Source organism: Galendromus occidentalis, unplaced genomic scaffold (assembly GCF_000255335.2).
Source record: "Galendromus occidentalis unplaced genomic scaffold, Mocc_1.1 scf7180000077529, whole genome shotgun sequence".
Lineage (NCBI taxonomy): Eukaryota > Metazoa > Arthropoda > Arachnida > Mesostigmata > Phytoseiidae > Galendromus > Galendromus occidentalis.
Window position 1 is genome coordinate 1,365,317 of NW_003805517.1, and position 18,006 is coordinate 1,383,322.

Sequence of the window (18,006 nt, forward strand, 5' to 3'; positions counted from 1 at the left end):
CCCTAGGGAAATGCGCTTTCAGGTATTTGCGTTGGCACACTCACACCCGCTGGCTGGGCATCTGGGGTATCAGCGTACCTGGGCCCGAGTAAATGACGCCTATACGTGGTATCGATCGGCGAAACAAGTCGCAGAAATGGTCCAGGCCTGCTTGGTGTGCGCTAGGCACAACACAAAACGGGTTGGCCGTGAGGGCGTCGAAGAAGACGGTGCCGGTAGTGGGAGTTCCACTGAGTCAGTGGGCAATGGATGTGGTTGGCCCGTTGCCGGTGTCGAGAGACGGCAGCCAATTCATACTGGTGCTCACCGACCTTTTCACAAAATGGGTCGAGTTGTTCGCATTGCCGGATCAGAAGGCGCATAGAATCGCCGAGTGCCTGATGGAGGTGGTCTGCCGGTATTCGATACCAGCCAGCATATTATCCGACAATGGAACGAATTTCAAGAGTGGTCTCATCCAGAAACTCCTCGAGTCATTGCAGGTCAAGCCCATCTATACGACTCCGTATCATCCACAGACTGACGGGCAGTGTGAAAGATTCAACTCAACCCTGCTGCAGACGTTGAGGAAGCTGATTCACGAAAAGCCCGAGGATTGGGATCGGAAGCTGCAGTCCGTGGCGTTCAGTTACAGAACGTCAAAACACTCAGTCACTGGATACTCCCCGTATCAGCTGGTTTTCGGGAGAAAGCCCAGAGAACCGGTGCACACGCTGACGGATCCCCCCAACGGAACGCAGGCGGCTTCGTACCTGGAGAATTTCAAGGACGCGGAAGTATGGAGAAGGACTGCCTTGGAAAGAATTAATGCAGAGAAAGACTCCCGGATCACTAGCAGCGACATAACCGAGTACAGGACAGGAGACCTTGTGATGCTGAAGAATCAAAAGCGGATGTCGAAGTTGACACCGAAGTACAAGGGACCATACAAAGTACTCGAAGAAAAGGATCCGAATTACGTTATAGATCTCGACGGTGAGAAGAAAACGGTTCATGCGGAGCATTTGAAAATATTCTTAAGAGGGGGGCAGTTGAGCCTTTTAGAATTGGCGGATGTAGGAAACGAGAGACGAATTGGGGTAGATTCTAGCGACGAAGACGACGAGACTTTCTTCTCAGACTCCGGGGACCCCGAGTCCGATCTCTCGGAGGAACCAGAGGAAAGGCAAGCGGGGGTAAGCACCCGCTCGGGTAGACAGATAAAACGACCGGAAAGATATCTGTGAGGGTTAGCTTAAGGGAAGGAGAGTGTTAAGTTTAAGTTTAACGATTGTGTCCATGTTTGGATTTTCGAAAGTTCCGCGTAAAACGACATGACCGCTGCTGTACGGAGAGGAGGTTAGTGTGTCTACCGAGCGCCGGGAAGGCGGAATGCGTGCTGGAAAACTACGCCTAATAAACCTGTGTCAACTTGTGAAAACCCGAAATCATCAATCCTAACAAACCTGTCACGTTTGCTGACCAATGTGATGAAGAGATCCTCCCGTCTACTCGTATTCCGCGGCCGCCATGTACGAGGTCTATCACAATAATCGCCAGTCGTTTGGAATCTCTCTATGGTATACCGTACTCCAGCTGGGGAGACACTTTCGAGTGAGGATATTTCCCGAAGGCTGTGTCCAGCTCTCCGGAGAGCGACAATCACAGATCTTATTTCCTTTGAAATTTGCTTTCGAAGTGCCATTTCCACGTCGCGAGTTACCCTTGTGTTGTCGTCGCGTCGAGCCTCGTTGCTCGGAGATCTGTTTCGAATTCGAAAATACAACGTGCTTCCCATGTTTCCTCAATCCCCTGCTCTCTCTTTTAAGAATAACTCATATTCGATTCCTTAAGTAAAACCCTTTTTTCTTTTCCCCTCATCTTCTTTCTGTCTCATCTATTCCTCTGTGTACAGACTTTAGTAAGGGTGAAAAAAAATTAAACGGTCTGTTCTCGTTTTTTCCGATTTCTTCATTTTTTTCTTCCTCTCTCCTCTTTTTTCCAGTTCTTTCCTCGGGAGCTCCGTTTCTCGATGGTAGGATTCTAATCAAGGTTCTTTTCGACTGAATGATGAATGATGGTGAGTGATTGAGTCACGCCTTCTTTTTCACTGATTTTCGAAAGATATCGGGCTCTAACTTATGCTGCAATCATTTCTCCGGATGGGGGTTCTTCCCGCCAAATTTGACGGACTAGCGACTCCCCGTTGCGAAGTTTGAGTTTCGACATTATAATCAATGACAAAGTATTCACACGAGAACGGTGATGGGGAGGGAGTTTTTGGTTCTTATGTTTCAGACTTCACTAGTAGTTTTCATCACGGTGCTCCACGGATCCTAGATTTGTGATTCGATGCGAGTTTTTCGTGAATCCGAGGATGGGTTGAAACTTTCCGCGGGTAGATGTATGAACACATATGTATATATCGTATACGCATCTCCGGAAATCGAAGACGCTGCTTCGCTACCGGCATGAGTATGGCGTCCCTGAAAATCGCGTCAAGAGCAATGACGACAGCGAAAACCTGAACCGAATCAAGATATTCGGATGATGTGGAGGAACTCGATCCTTCATTCCAACATGCATAGCTCACAATCAGCGTCTCATATTTCGGCGGATCGGAAAGGGTGATGCTGCTGATTCGCGCGGGATATAGTTCGAAAAAGTGCCGCGATCCGGAGGCATCGGATACGTCGAAGGGAGTATGAGCTTATGCTGCAATCTCACTTCCAGCAGCTTCTCATGAGCTCGGCTGTTTCGTCGAAGCCCCAGCCCACGTTGCTCATCCGTCCCATATGAAAGCTGTTTTCGAGAGCCTGGACGAGTTCTTCCTGATTCGGCTGTCCTTGGCTATCATGCTCTGATTAGATCATCAGAGCTTAAGTCTGAATATTCTGAGATGAATCGATTATTCGATCCTCGTTCGATTGTTCGGGAAGGCGTCTACGTCTGGCGTCTGACAAACGACCTTCTGATTGTCTGGGAGTGAAGCTCCAGATCTCTCATGCATGATCAGAAAACTCCGCTAAAGATGAATAACCCCGGACTCATCTAATCTCATGGGGATTGAGTAATGCTCCAAGCATGGAGCGTCGCCACTACCTGAACTGATCCCGTTCGTGGGTAGTCACCGCATGTTTGAAACATACTCACAATCTCCAAACGGGAAGCCTCAAGCCTAGTCCTTCACACGATACAGAAACATGGATAAGGGCGAGCATGTCTCATCTTGTCAATTCTTGGGAAAAATAGTATGTGCGATACTTTTCTCAGGCGTTTCAGTCGCTGCGGCACAACGGTTGTCAAGAGTTTCGGAAAGGCTGGCTGAGCCGTGAGCAAGTCACGATCGTATTACACTCACCCGAATGATAACTGACGAGCCACGATCACGACTCGCGAGATGCTCAATCACTGTCGCAATCGCTCGTTCTCCCAAAACGCGGAATTATGCTTGAATCATCTTAACACGGATACCTACAAGATTTGCAAGCTGGGAAAAGCATTCCCCGCCCGGTGTACATCGATGCGCGCGGTATAAGCCATTGCTCACCCTCGAGGGTATTTGAGCGTCATCCCAGATAGGATTTGCTCCGGTCGCCAGCCACAAAGGTGTGCTCCGTCACCGGAACGGAAGCCGGCGATTGATTCCGAGAGGAGAATGATCATCCGCGAAACCCCTTTCAGTTGGAACGCCCCGTGTCCTAGCCCTGACATGACAGACTTCGTAGTCTAAGTCGGTCGTTCGCGCGAAAATCCTGCAAACCGCCCATCGCCGAGATGCGTGCGAATTCCGAGCCGCCGTCTACCGCGATTTCTGTGTGTGACTATGAGATTCCCGTACATCCTGCTTTCTGGCTTAGGGTTTCGGGAAGAGCTTGCTCTCGAGGCCTTGGTGGAAGCAATGGTTTTTGGCCTTCCGTCAGGACGACTTATCGCTATTTTTAGCGCTCCAAAAGGCAATTACGAAAGCGGGACGTCAATCTGTCTTCATGTATCGATGCTCAGGAAAACGTGCCGGCGCAAGACTGATGCGATCTCTGAGAGCAAACAGCAGGATTCATTGAAATCAGCGAGACTTGAGATACTTGCTGGGGGTTGGACGTTCAAATCCTCTCAGTAACCCGTTTTCTCCCCGCCACGGGCCGCTTTTCCAATAGATTTCTCGCTTCATAGGTGTGAACTCCACAAACCGATTTCTCATCCCCTTCCCCGCGACTCGTGAAGTTGGTGGAGGAAGTCGAAGATCCTTTCCGAGTCAATCAGCTCCTTCTACGTGTCGACATAGTCAGCGAAAGCGGAATGTATCCGATGACAACCAAATTCAATAATTCGAGTCAGATACGTAATATAGTCTATGGAGGAGCGATACTCCCCACGTAAGAAATCTAGCTCATGGGACTGGGAAGCGTTTCCATGAAAAATGGTTCGCTGATCTAACTAAGTGAATTATTCAGCGGTCTAAGCTATCAGACGTATGGTCCACCAACCTTCCCACGGCCGTCGCGGTTGCTCCTGTCCCAGACATTTCAACACAGCTCCAGGCGCCCACTCTGTGTGAAAACAAAAGGTCGGACGAGAATTCGTCGGCCGTTTCGTAGGTGCAGAACACGCGATCATCATCATTATTCCACAAACTTGTTTTCGTTCGTTTCCGCTTCAGTCGAATCGTCGAATACCTCTGGATAGCCCACGATCCGTCCCGATTTCTTTCAGGAAGACTTTCCGCAGCTCCCCGCCGAACCGAAAGCTCACCAGATGAACGCGCGTCCTTTTCTCTCCGGATCCAGTTTGCGCATCCTTGAACCGAGGGATAAGTCAAAATGCTCGAGCCGTCTAGTCTGGACTCATCTCTCTCTTTATCAGTCACAAAAAATTGACTCGACCCCGATTTGTTTATGGTGCAACGGCTGTCGACACGAGAGACGCCGTCGCATACTTGCGTGCAACATTTCACTCGCTAGTCAGCTTTATCCAATTGCAGCCAGGGATTTCCGCCGCCGGCGCTCTCGGACAAAAGAGCTTTTCGCGATTAATAAATTTGTTTAAGGCAAAGTTCAGCTTGCGCTCTCCGTGAACGTGCATCGTTGGACAACGACATCGACTCTCCTGACGACCACATCGTATATTGCAGGATTCGCCCCTCTCCGCAGTGCCCGTGCCCTTCCAAGGGGAGCTCGGGTAAACACCGCTCAAGTTTTCCGGACGTGATCAGCTGAGTACGAGCAGAGTGTTCGAGAGCAACTTTTTTGGGCGAGCTTGTCAAGGCACGCTCCCTGTCGAATCCAAAATGGGTCCGTTCCAGCTCCGAGACAGCCTCCACTTATCTAGGTAAAACAATGAAAGCACGCGATGGAGGGTGGAAGAGATTTCGATCTCCAGATATTCCTTGAGACTCGAAAGTTTTAGGGGAGCGAGGGAGATCCTTCTCATTCTATGAGCCATATGAAACTTAGATACTTCGGAATCGGACGAGAACGCCACGGTCGAGTCTCCGAGGCCGAGTCACGGCGCACAGTGGTCGGAAACCACGGAAAATCATAACTTCTGAACGGCTGGACCGATTTCGCTGAAATTTTTATGGTGGGTTATTGGGCCTAAAACGCAACTTTTGAGGATATAACTGGGTCTGGGTTTGGCCCCGGTGACCCCGAGAATCGAAATTTTCTCACTAAATCGGCGATTGCGGCTAAACGGCAGAACCGATTTTGGATTTCTTGGTGGCGTTGGAAAGCTGAGTGAATTTCGCATCTTTTTGTCTCTTGAGAGTTTGACCTATGACCTTTCGTAAGCGAGCTAGCGGCCGATTCTTAGAAGCGCCGATATCTCCACGAAAAATGCTTCGTTTTTTCTCGCAAAAAAACGATTCGGTGTGGAATTGGATGATTAACCCGTTTCTGACGATATTACAATCATTTAGTAAAGAGGAAAAAAATATTTTTTTTTCAAGTCAAAAATCACGTTTTTTTGCAGTTTTTTCACGAAAATGCCCCACCCCTCTAGGTCCGTAGACCCACCAACATTTTTTTATGATGCCCCCCACGCCCCCGCATCCCATGAAGGTCATGTTGGGCACCCCTTCCGGGATTATCTACCTTTAAATCCGGAAAAACCCTTAAAATGGCAATTTTACATAGAGAAAAAATTCTTAAAATTAATTCCAGGGCTATAAATTCGCTGGATCGGCTTTATTCTTGTAGAAAACCGCGCAAATCAACTCAGAACTTCGAATTCGCCGCCAGCGACGCCATCTTTGGTGCCGCCAGCGAGAGTCAGCGACGCCATCTTTGGCGCCATTCGGCGGCCTCATGAACAACGCGCGGGACAGTCGATTCGCCACACGTGTTAGTGCTTGTGCAGTTCAAGGGCCGGAAACTCTTGCGATGAAGTCGTACATGCTTGTGATACCCTACGGGGATCTCATGGACTTCTTCCTATCTAATCAATTCGACCTGGACCTCATCATGGGAGATATCCAGCATCGGTCCCACATGATTCATCAAGACGATTTCAAGGAGTTCAGAGCACACTTGAGCAAGTTCATCTTGCCGAACTTCACGAAGAGGTGGAAAGCAACCGGTCGCTGCAGAATCAAGCTCGGGAAGAAGTACCAGGATTGTTTGAAGAAGTATCTGCTCGTGAACGTTGACGTCGATGAGTCCCGGAAGGCTCCTTGAAATCGTCTTGATGAATCATGTGGTACCGATGCTGGATATCTTCCATGATGAGGTCCAGGTCGAATTGATTAGATAGGAAGAAGTCCATAAGATCCCCGTAGGGTATCACAAGCATGTACGACTTCATCGCAAGAGTTTTCGGCCGTTGAACAGCACAAGCACTAACACGTATGGCGAATCGATTGTCCCGCGCGGTGTTTATGTAGCCGCCGCGGCGGCACCAAAGATGGCGTCGCTGGCGGCGAATTCGAAGTTCTGAGTTGATTTGCGCGGTTTTCTACAAGAATAAAGCCGATCCAGCGAATTTTTAGCCCTGAAATTAATTTTAAGAATTTTTTCTCTATGAAAAATTGCCATTTAAAGGGTTTTTCCGGATTTAAAGGTAGATAATCCCGGAAGGGGTGCCCAACATGACCTTCATGGGATGCGGGGGCGTGGGGGGCATCATAAAAAAATGTTGGTGGGTCTACGGACCTAGAGGGGTGGGGCATTTTCGTGAAAAAACTGCAAAAAAACGTGATTTTTGACTTGGAAAAAAATATGTTTTTTTCGTCTTTACTAAATGATTGTAATATCGTCAGAAACGGGTAGATCATCCAATTCCATACCGAATCGTTTTTTTGCGAGAAGAAAACGAAGCATTTTTCGTGGAGATATCGGCGCTTCTAAGACTCGGCCGCTAGCTCGCTTACGAAAGGTCATAGGTCAAACTCTCAAGAGACAAAAAGATGCGAAATTCACTAAGCTTTCCAACGCCACCAAGAAATCCAAAATCGATTCAGCCGTTTAGCCGCAATCGCCGATTTAGTGAGAAAATTTCGATTCTCGGGGTCACCGGGGTCAAACCCAGACCCAGTTATATCCTCAAAAGTTGCGTTTTAGGCCCAATAACCCACCATAAAAATTTCAGCGAAATCGGTCCAGCCGTTCAGAAGTTATGATTTTCCGTGGTTTCCGACCACTGTGCGGCGGTACAGAGAAACTCTTCGCCAAAAGAAGGAATGGGTTTCATATAAGGTAAACCTGTCACGACAAGGCTGCGCATTCCTCATGGAGGATGAACGTGGTTAAGCATTTTCCAAGGGCCTGAGCCACTGTTCCGTCTTCGAAGCAACAATGGAGAAAGCCTCGTTTTTTCTCCCTCTTTCCGCTGGCATATAATATGCTGGCATGCTGAACCGAATCGAACTCAAACTCAGTTGGTGTGAGCGATCATCACCAGAGAAAAGTTGGAATAGCCCGATAAGGTTGAGCCATTTAGCTCCTATTTCGGAGCACTGTGACTCCCAAGGTGCGAGCCATCCCGGTCCTCTTCAGAGCACGAGAGCGAGATGAGACCTCATTCGCACCTTCTCGATCGAGACTGCCAGTATGAGTGGGAATGAAGAGGAGTATTTCCGGCACGGCGATAAAAAGTTATTCCGCTCCCTTGGTCGGGAGTAGGCGGAAGAGCTCTGATAGAGGCGCTAAGTAAGACGACATGTTTATGAGCATGCCTCGTGCACATGCGACCCCGAACGCATATTGAAGGAGGAGATAATTTCGCGGTATAAAATCATTCGCGAATCTCCCCTACCGGATGAAGGTCAGCTGCGACTATTAAATTCATGAGTTCCATCGGCAGCTCTGATCATTTGACCCCAAACGAGTCGAGACGGAGCACGGATCTTATGAAAGCCTCAATCCCATTCACCTCGCACCGTTTTTCCGCAGCGAGTTTTCGCGGTAGCTTTCAGTCTCGATCAAATCTCTGCGGAGGATCGCGTTAAAGTCGCAATGCGCGGCAGATTCCCGCGAGGAGCATGGCAAATCTTGTATGCGAGACACGGGAGACGTATCCCGGGATGCTAAGGCGGAGAGGACGAGCGAAACAATTCATTATTCAGAGAGTCCGTTTTATAGCGAACCAAGCTGCTGCTGAGATCGTTCCGCTGACTGCGGTTCTCATCCAGAAAAAACAGAAACTTCTGACGCGGGCTTGGCCAGGAACGCTAAATCTCGTGCTTGCTGAGCTCAGAAGTATCCTCAGGGGAAGCTCTAGCTGCGCTTTCGCAGTAGCCGCAGAACTGCTCACGTTGAGCCGTCCCGACCTCAGGAACCTGTCCTGGACCCCCTGAGCGGCAGACGGCGGGTCCTGCGGTTGAGTCGCTCCCATCCAGCTGGACTTATTGTGCTACCGGAAATATCACTGTTTGTCGTCCTGACGTAAGCTTGCGCGGGGTGAGCTTGACGCCCTCGATGGAGTCACTCCCCTTCCCCCAGTCGTCATAAAGTCTCGAGGCTCGTATCCGCTTCTTTGTGCAAATATAAAGTCTGGTAAACACGAGAATCAGGAGAAAAAAACAACATGTGGCGCTCCCTATCGAGGGCTGCGGTGGAGAGACGGAATTCATCCAGAAAAGGAGTGAGGTCAGGGTGAGGGTGGTCGTCTTCCTCATCGGCATTTTCGTCACGTTCCAGCAATCGAGTAGTAGGGATCGTATAGTCGCAAACTTGCTCTGGCAAAATGGACAGCGGATGTGTTGGCGAGCGAGGTCGAGCGACTAACCGGCTGGTCAGCCAGATGTGGTATCGAGTCCGATCGTTGTGAGTGGATTAGGGGGGAGATTTATGAGGGAGATTATGGCTCTGTTTGTCGACGACAGCGACTGGAGCCAGAGGACGTCGCCGATACTCCAGCTCCTCAGGGTCTGGAGCACTATGGATACCGATTCGGTTTCGTTGACAACGGCGGGTGATCGAATAAACCTTTCTTCCTCGGGTCGATTCGGATTCGTCAGAGTAGGACTCGGTGCTGAAGCGCAGCGAATGAATGTCATGATTGACTCCAGGTTGGGTACAAGAATAGACTCATTAGTCTCGTTGGTTTGCCTTTGGTTTCAATGAGTAACCTCGCTGCGAAAATCAATAGGAGACAAAAGACGCATGCACGTCGTCATATGGGAAGCTACTCTGCTTCTAATTTAGGGAATGAGGAAGCCGAGGCGGATGCGCCCATTGGTACGTCTGTCTGTCTTTTCTCGAAAGGAAGTTCACACAATATAACCCGCCTCCAGACGAACTTGACCCACGACGACATTCGTGCTTCGATAGGGGCTGATGAATTAAAAGACTTCGAGATTATCGAGGGTAGAACTCTCTCCAGTCGAGAGCATTCAGACGGGCCACTGCGAACTCTTACAATACTTCTTGGGGGAATTTGCCGAAGAGCATTTGCACATGCATAAGAGCGGACTGTTCCCAGGAAGCCCGCTCACGTATCCGAACCCAGACATTTCCCAGTGCCGCGATCATCTGTAGGAAACGAGGCCACCGAGCTACCAAGTCGGCAGCGCTCGCACGAATTCGTAAATAAGTTTTTATATGAGTCGAGCTGATGCACGGTCCGTAGGTTCTAGGAATCTATTCGAATTAAGCTTAGCGCGTCGATCGAAGCCCGAGTGCATGCACCGTCGAGACAAAGATCTTTCTCCCTCATCAGCGACTTCCAGTGTCGACGAAGTCATTGGGTATCCTTCTACCATCATCTGATCTTCCGCACTCCCCTCGGAAACCCAATTTTTATTTAGAGAGCTCGAAGAGGCTTTGCTTCGAGAAGCGCTGTAGTGTCATAGTAAGCCACTACGCCTCTCGGGGCGGTTCCGGACCTTCTGCCGCCCTGTCCCGCGCCCCCATCCTAAGAATCTTCCCGGAGTCGTTATTCTTGAATGGCGCCGTCCCCCGGAGAACCTCCAGCGGATATTTTTCCTAAAATTCCCAATGTTTTTCTGGTCACCCAACACGTCAATGCCTACCCAGAAGTGCTGCCCGCGGCGCCCCCCCCCCCCCCTACTACACACTCCTTCCCCTCTCTAAGCTTCTGAATGAGGCTTCTCAACGTCGGGCTCGTCTTCTCTCACGATGTCGATCACTTCAGGGGCGACTCTCGATCGAGGCAGCGATCCTCCACAACTTCATTTAGTAGTTTAATGCAGAAAGGGACAGACATCGTCCCTAATATCAGAAGCCAACCAGAAGCCTTTCCTCGGAGTCCCCGGGGGAATCGCGTATCCAAGTGCCCCGATGTACATATTGACAGACTCCTTCCACAGAATCGCTCACACAAGACATCGCTTTCGGACTTTCGCTCGGAGCGACATCCTGCCCCAGCGACGAAATTACGAATGGCGTAGCGAGAATCTGTTGTGAGACGTGCGGATGCCTGAATAGATCAGGTTCCGAGTTAGTGTGCTCCTCAGCGAATTATTTAGCGAAAGCCGTGGATCAATTCATCGTATACGCCGAATCTTCAGCGCGAAGCCCAGTCGAAGCGCGAGAATGGTCATGCAGCCGATCGTACAGGCATCAGGCCGCAATCCCTGGCCTTATCCATCAAGCGACGCGACCATCATCGAGGTGAGAATAGCGAGCAATATAAGCAGCCAGCAGGCTAAACCCTGCGTGCCTTGCTGGTAGCGGGCTGGCAAGTCGGCAGCCCGAACGACACGCCACTGTGTCGAGTCGACAGAGTGACATTGACATCTAGAGAAACATCGTGGCGATACGAATCCGGCGATAAAACATGCACAGCATCCTTCAGTAATTGCAGAGACGTCAATCGAGCCTCTCTCCGAGCCTTGCATCCTTCATTCGGATGGCATTTCTTCGGGCTGAACGAATGGAAGAGTGTCGTGACACTTCATGATTCTCCGGTGTCGAATCAGCGGAATGATGATACAGGACGTTTATATGAAACACTAAATGGTAAGAAAGTTCCGGAGCGGACGAGGTCGATTACGAACGCGGCCAGAGCATGCGGGACAAGGGAAGAGTACCGCAAATCACGCCGGCGCCTGTCACAGCTAATTTTTGACCGCCCTCCGTCCCTACCCGATGATGGACAAATGGAAACCATTCTGTCCCTCGCCGCTGCGCAAATAAACATTCCCTTTCGGGATCATCTGGATCATTAATACCGCTCAAATAACGCGCTCTGAGTGCGAGAATTGTTTGGTCTGCTAAATGCATCGGAGAATAATAGCCCAGGGCGAACAGAAATATTAACTCCATCTCTTCCTTTGTGCCTACGAAAACGAGACTATGGATATGAGGCAATGTTCGATCGGGGAGCCGCGCAAACACCGCTCTGCAAGCGGTGGATTTTGCCGCATCATCCTCACGATCTCTTCTGGTCAGAATCCGATCCTACCAGGATGACTCCAGCTTCGCTTCCCTCACCTGTGTTCGACCCTCTGTCGGTCTTCGATCAAAACTCGATTTTCCTTATCACGGATGAAGATCATCGCCTCCGGCACAGATGGCTCGATTCCATTCGAAATGTGGCGACAAAAGGTTAAGCATTGGCAGAAGTGAGGATTCTTGAGCGGAGGACCCGATGGCCCACTGATTACGAACCCGGCTCAGGAGCTCTCTTATTCAAAATCGGAATGCCTATTCAGGTTGTTTGGTGAAGGAGGATGTCAGAAACAATCCTTCGAATGTTTCTCCACGCATGATTGGGTCGGACGAGAAATCGCAGAGCTCTTTCAACGACCTCAATCATCGCCAGACTCGAGATCGCCGACTCGGAGGCGCGCGCTCTCTCAAGCGCGTCTGTCAAAACTTTCCCGCGACTTGGGAAAATTCTGCTGTTAAAGATGCGGTGGAGATGGAGAACAATCAGCGGTGACAAATTTTCTGGAATTCCTCTCTCCGGGAGATTGTGGAGATTCTGTGGATCCGACGATTATCTACTGCCCTGGGCCAAGCTAGAGATACGCGAGCCCCGGTTCAAGTCAGAACAGCAGTCCTCGCTGGAACAAATCCAAGTGAATGACGGAATAGTTTCTGGAATTCAGAACTCTGATCCCCTCAGAGGCCGGCTCGCCTCAGTCGGCGCTCGGGGAAATTCCCCAGCTCTCTGTCATGGGAGTCACGGGATGGTCTGATTTGACTTCAAAATATCCCAGGGAAGCTATTCCCAGCTTTCGCTTAGCACTTGTCTCCGCAGAGAATACCTCCGGGTCTCAGGACGAACGGTTCTCGAAATCATTCCTGACATGTCAAGGGCCTAAATATAAATGATGCGAGCTCAGCGTTTGAGTAAACCTCCGGTCGAGGTTCTCGGAGTTCGGGACGGAAACGCGTTGCGCTCTGGCAGCGTGGGCCGCAGCAGAGAATTCTTGGAATGATTGAGTGGGGCTCCGAGACGTTCCCAAACTGAGGGCTCAGGTTTGAGCCCTTCAAGTTGTCCCAATATTTCATCTGTGGTGTCTGAATACAAAGAACCCCAGAAGGACGGAGATTTCGCGCTTTCGCGTCGGAAAATCGTGCGTGGGTTCATGAAGTTTTCACTGGGCTTCGACGCGACTCGTCACGTCGGAGGGGCTTCAATTCCAAATAAGTCCATTCCGTTGAATTGGCCGGTCTCCTTCTATCCCCTTGATTCTTAGATATTCAGTCCAGAGTTGCGGGTATTATTACTCCGATTGACCAAGGACATTGGAAGATCGGACAGACGCATAATGTCAGTCCCTGCCTAGAAGTCTGCCAGACCACACGCCCCAAGCATCAACCCCCCCCCCCAATGAGAATTGAGCTCGAAGGATGCGAAAGGTACCCGACTCGATCTGGATCCTTGATCGGAGCCGTGTGGAGACCTAGATTGGAAGGGGAGGCATCGAGGCCTCGGATTTGAAATTAGATCTTCGCTCAGGAAAATCTCGGCTCCGATCACGACAGTGTTCATCTGCGAAAGGATGATCGATCTTCTCGAGGGCTGCCGAAAACCGATAGAAGATGAACATCCTGGTGCGTTCGCAGCTCTGGAATGAATATCGGGATTCCTGAAAGAATTCCTCGGAATCTCATAAGCGAGAGCAAGCTCCTCCATCTCGCACAGATCTGCGTTCTTCGAAGGCTTGCTCGGAAATCACGTTCAGCGTAACGCGTAATGAGATATCAGGAGTTTCCGTTGGATTCACGAGTCAACTCTCGAAGCAGCGAGTTAATGATGATGGGCGGGAGTCCTTGCTGTATCCGCAAGCTTTGGAGGTCCGTCTTCTCTGCACAGACTTCTCGCACGAGTTTTGCGGATGCCTTGAATCGACGATGCACACGCAGGATCCAGCAGGGAAGAAAAGAGAAAGTCTCGTGAGAGGATGGGTGGCACACGATAAGATTCAAAGCAGGACGCCTTCCATCCCGAGAGCGAAAGGAGGGAAACTAATTCCATATCAGCGTTCGACTTGCGGGCACTGCAAAATTCATCCTGCATAGGCACTTTTTCGGGATTGCGAGTCCCGAAGCTCTCCCCATCTCTCGGTATCAATTGATCATCCTGATAGGGTTTCCGCATTCGAATCGATTGACCGCAATTCGAATTTCCGCCCATAGTTTTCTGGTAGATAAAGCTTCTGTTCTCTCACCAGAGGCGGACTTTGTACAGTCATGGCGACCTCTCCTTATGGGCTCACTCATTGCCAGTCCCTGCCCGCATTTATAATGGTCTGCGATGAAGCGAGAATCGCCTGCGGCACCCAGGGTCACTCGACAATGATTGCATTCTTGTCGACGTAAGCCACCGGGTGCGAAACTTCGTTAGTTCGCGTCACTTGTTCTTCACGCATCTCGACGTTTCGGAAAGGAAAAGAGACTTGACAAAGCATCGCCCCGATCGCTTGCGGCGATGATCAAGGAATCTGCTGTGAGTTCATTTGCCGAGTGAGGCTCTCAAAGCTGCGTCCGGAGCTCCGAGAACTTAGAGCTTGGAGCTCCTCGGCGACATTGTATCGAATCACGTCATTGATTCGTTCCGTGGCATCCGGGAATATCCGAGGCTCCGAGGAATAGACCGATTCTGAGAGCATCAAATTAATGTGTCCCGAATTAGAGCTTCGTGCCCAAGAAGATGCTAAGTCTGTCTGCTGTGACACATGATACCCAGACGTCAGAGCTATTTGGATTCGAAGGCAGAGGTTCCGGAATGGAATAGAAGTTCACGACTAGTTCTGAGCTCCCTAAAACAGTCTTTTTTTTACAATCACTACGAGAGGCGAATCATTGTGCCGATTCGCAACCAGCTGAGAATGGAACTGACACCGAGTCACACTTGACCAGCGCAGCGGTTCGCGCTTCCTTCCTAGCGCGGGACTCCTCCGGAGTCTTGCGACTCTATTTTAAATGTGTTATACTAGTCGCTAGCTTCGCGAGACAAAGGATGTTTTCCAGCGTTACATTGAATAAGCCTCCCCAGCGTAATGGGAGATTCTTGCGCCATTATGCTGGTCGATGTCCTCTCAAACTGCATATATCGGATATATTTCTACATAGGACCGCGAAATCACTTTTTTTCATCGGGACCCCCTTCGGGAACCCCAGCACTAGAATTTCTGTTCCAACGTGGGTCGACCCACGGTCCCTTCTCTGCACGAAGACATAGATCTTCAATCGACTATCAAATCGGAGAAAATGAGAAATCGTCACTGGGAAAAATCCAGACAAGTTCAACTTTATTCCACTCCCAGGGCACTGGTTACAATCGCTCGCGTGACTCTTCTGTGTCACTTTAAGTCTCCTCATTGTATATACATCCTCCTCGGCGCCGAGGACGTTCATCAAGATGTAATCTCGGCGGAGCAGACATCATTATCATCGATTAGGCTGGTGACATGTCGTCAGCGTCTTCGTCGATGTGGGCCGCCGCTCCCAAATCGTTCGCTCTAACCATCAGCCTGAGTCCTCCTTCTTTTCTAAAGCTCCAGATCAGTGTTCCCCTCGCTGATCCCTGCCGTTTCCCTCTCTGGTTGACGATTTTCACTGTCGAAAATAAGGCACCGCTCCCCATCGATTTCAGCCGGGTCTTCTTCCGGGCTGCGACTGTGTTTTTATCTTCTCCCGATCACGTCACGGCTAAGCCGTCCGTATTATAACAAGACGTAAAGCCATGGCCATTAGAGAGAAATGCCGAAAGGAACCGGCTCTGCAGTGTAAGATCTTCCCTACTCCTCCATCAGCATCAGCCAGCTTCAACAATGTCCGATTCAGTAGCAACGACCTTTTCACTTGTAGCGACGGACGTCTACCTAATTGGGAAAACGTAACAGAGAGGAGCGTAGGGAGGAGAGCCTGAGACCAGATGGGACGCCCACGGAAGATGCTAACGCCTGCGATTCTCGCCGGGCAGGGAACCGGGACGGGGCAACCAGAAGAAGAAGAAGAGGACGGGGAACAGAACACGGCGGCGATTTACTTGGAATCCTGACCATTAGCGGGACCGCATAGCCTATCGGAGCTGAAGCTCCACTGAGCTTTCCGAACTCGCTCAGGAAGAGCCGGGCGGTTCCGCCACGGTCCTTCAAACTTTTCGCTCTGTTTCCACAGTGGCCGCGACTCCGGACAATGATACAGCATGGCCCATCGGAGGGTGAACATTCATAGGAACACGCACGCACGCTCATTTACGGTCACAGCGAGCGAGTGGGCGGGCGGGCGACCGACGAAGAGTACATATTGTACAGACATACATACAAACACGAGGATGTGTGCGGTGTTTAAAATGTCGTAGATAACAAACCACCTTGCAGCGCTCACGTTTTCCACTCCGCGGTGTTGATTGATTCACATATTTGACACGATTCTGTTACCTCGCACGTCGAGCACGTAGACGGTGAAACAACGTATTCCGAGCTGTCAGCTCACTCGCGAGATCGTACTGGGCTATTCAAATTGTTGGCAAACCGACCGGAATCACTCTGTTGGGCACCATCACGGATCCAAACCGCGCGCCTGATGACATCTTTCTCGAAACAAGTTTCCGTTGGGTGAGGAGCGCAGACCGGCTCAACGAAAACAGTCTGTTCCTCTCCACGCTCCCTCCACGAATCGTTCCGACATCGGCGATGAAAATCCGTACATTCTGCGCTCAACTTTCGTCCCTTGACATTTGAGCTTTCATTCTTCCCTGAACGGAACGAGAGTACCGATGATGAGGATGGGGAGTAGGAATCGAAAGTGAAGGATGCACGCGGTGGAGAAACGAACGATCGAACAGCGCGATCAACAGGGTGGTGGGTGGTGGGGATGATCTACCTAGATCATCTTATGCGAAGGTCACCTAAGCACGCGGCGAGCCCACATCACTCGGAGAGCCAATGTGATGAACTCGAGACAGTTCCACGGTAAACATACAATCGCTTGAGCGATGCCTAATTTGAACGAGTTTTTGTCCGTAGCACCGAAGATGCATAGGCTATCTAAGACGATCAAAGCGAAGTTCATTATCACAGTTAGGATGACGAACACGGTCACGTGGAGTCCGGGACAAATGTACTCGAGTCCGGAAATGCCTCTTCGTCGACAATCCGACGTATGCAGGGAGGCGGTGACGACGCCCAGGGCGCCCGCGAGAAGCGCGAAGGACAGCGATCCTCGCGTCGCCGTATCCAGGAGTGCAACACATCCCAACAGAAACGTACACGATCCCGAAGCGATCTGTGCCACTCGAAAGCGGAGGAGAATAGCCAACGGTCGACACTGGTTCATACGATGAGCAAGATGTGCACCTGCGTACGAGCCGTTCGTAGAATATTCCGTCACGATTGTTTCTAGTTCCGGTCCCGCCAGAACAGAAGGGGCACGATGTCGTCGGATGGACGTGATCGACGACGATTTCCGGACCGGGTGTTTCCCATTCGACGCCAGAGCTAAGGGTACCGCGGTGCCACTCGGGCTCAGAACTCTCTCTTCCTGAATGCTCACCCGGCATCCAGAGTGGCGTTTGCCTCTCGTGTTCGAACGGAGTATCGATGTCTCCGACGTCGCTTCCGACTTGGACGTACTTTCCGGAGAGCCTTCGGATGCCGGCGGCTCATTTCCGCGCGGAGCCGCCTCTGGTGGATTTTGGTTTCCGCTTTGAAGTTCGCTCATTGGTCAAGTCCGATTTGGCAGCCGAGCACGGCTGGAACGACAAGCGACATATTGTCTTCCGACGTCGCCGTTTTCACCATCCGTAAGGTGGGTTGGAACGAGAACTCGACTGGCGAGCCGAGGCCGATGTTCGCAGGCATCGAGTGAGAAACGATCCCGCGTCGGAGCTTTGTCCGAACTTTTATCAGAGTCTAGCGCCCCCTGGTCGTGGAGGAGGGCATGAGGGAGAGAGGCTTGCTAGGAACCACGGTGGGATTCGGACCTGACTTGTGAGAGCGTATAAACCATCAGTCAGACGGTCGTTGAAGCATCAAGCGCAAGGCCGCCGTTGTTTACACATGCATCACTCGAGAGAGAGAATGCTCTTCGTATTCGTAACATTGTAAGGAACAAAGTTTGCTACATCGGAGCAACATGAGGCCTACGGAGCATCGTCAACGTAAGATAG

General features: G+C 50.6%; 1 protein-coding gene across 1 annotated transcript; it reads right to left on the reverse strand.

Annotated features, from left to right (window-relative positions):
* Nucleotides 1-16,742: 16,742 nt before the first annotated feature.
* On the reverse strand, nt 16,743-17,558 carry LOC114828491 (uncharacterized). Its single transcript, XM_029112835.1, has one exon. The coding sequence runs from the start codon at nt 17,556-17,558 to the stop codon at nt 16,743-16,745; it is 816 nt and encodes a 271-aa protein (XP_028968668.1).
* Nucleotides 17,559-18,006: the final 448 nt, after the last annotated feature.

Bases quoted from the DNA above. Each gene is read 5' to 3' on its own strand.
- LOC114828491 (XM_029112835.1), bottom strand. From the start codon at position 17,558: ATGAGCGAACTTCAAAGCGGAAACCAAAATCCACCAGAGGCGGCTCCG.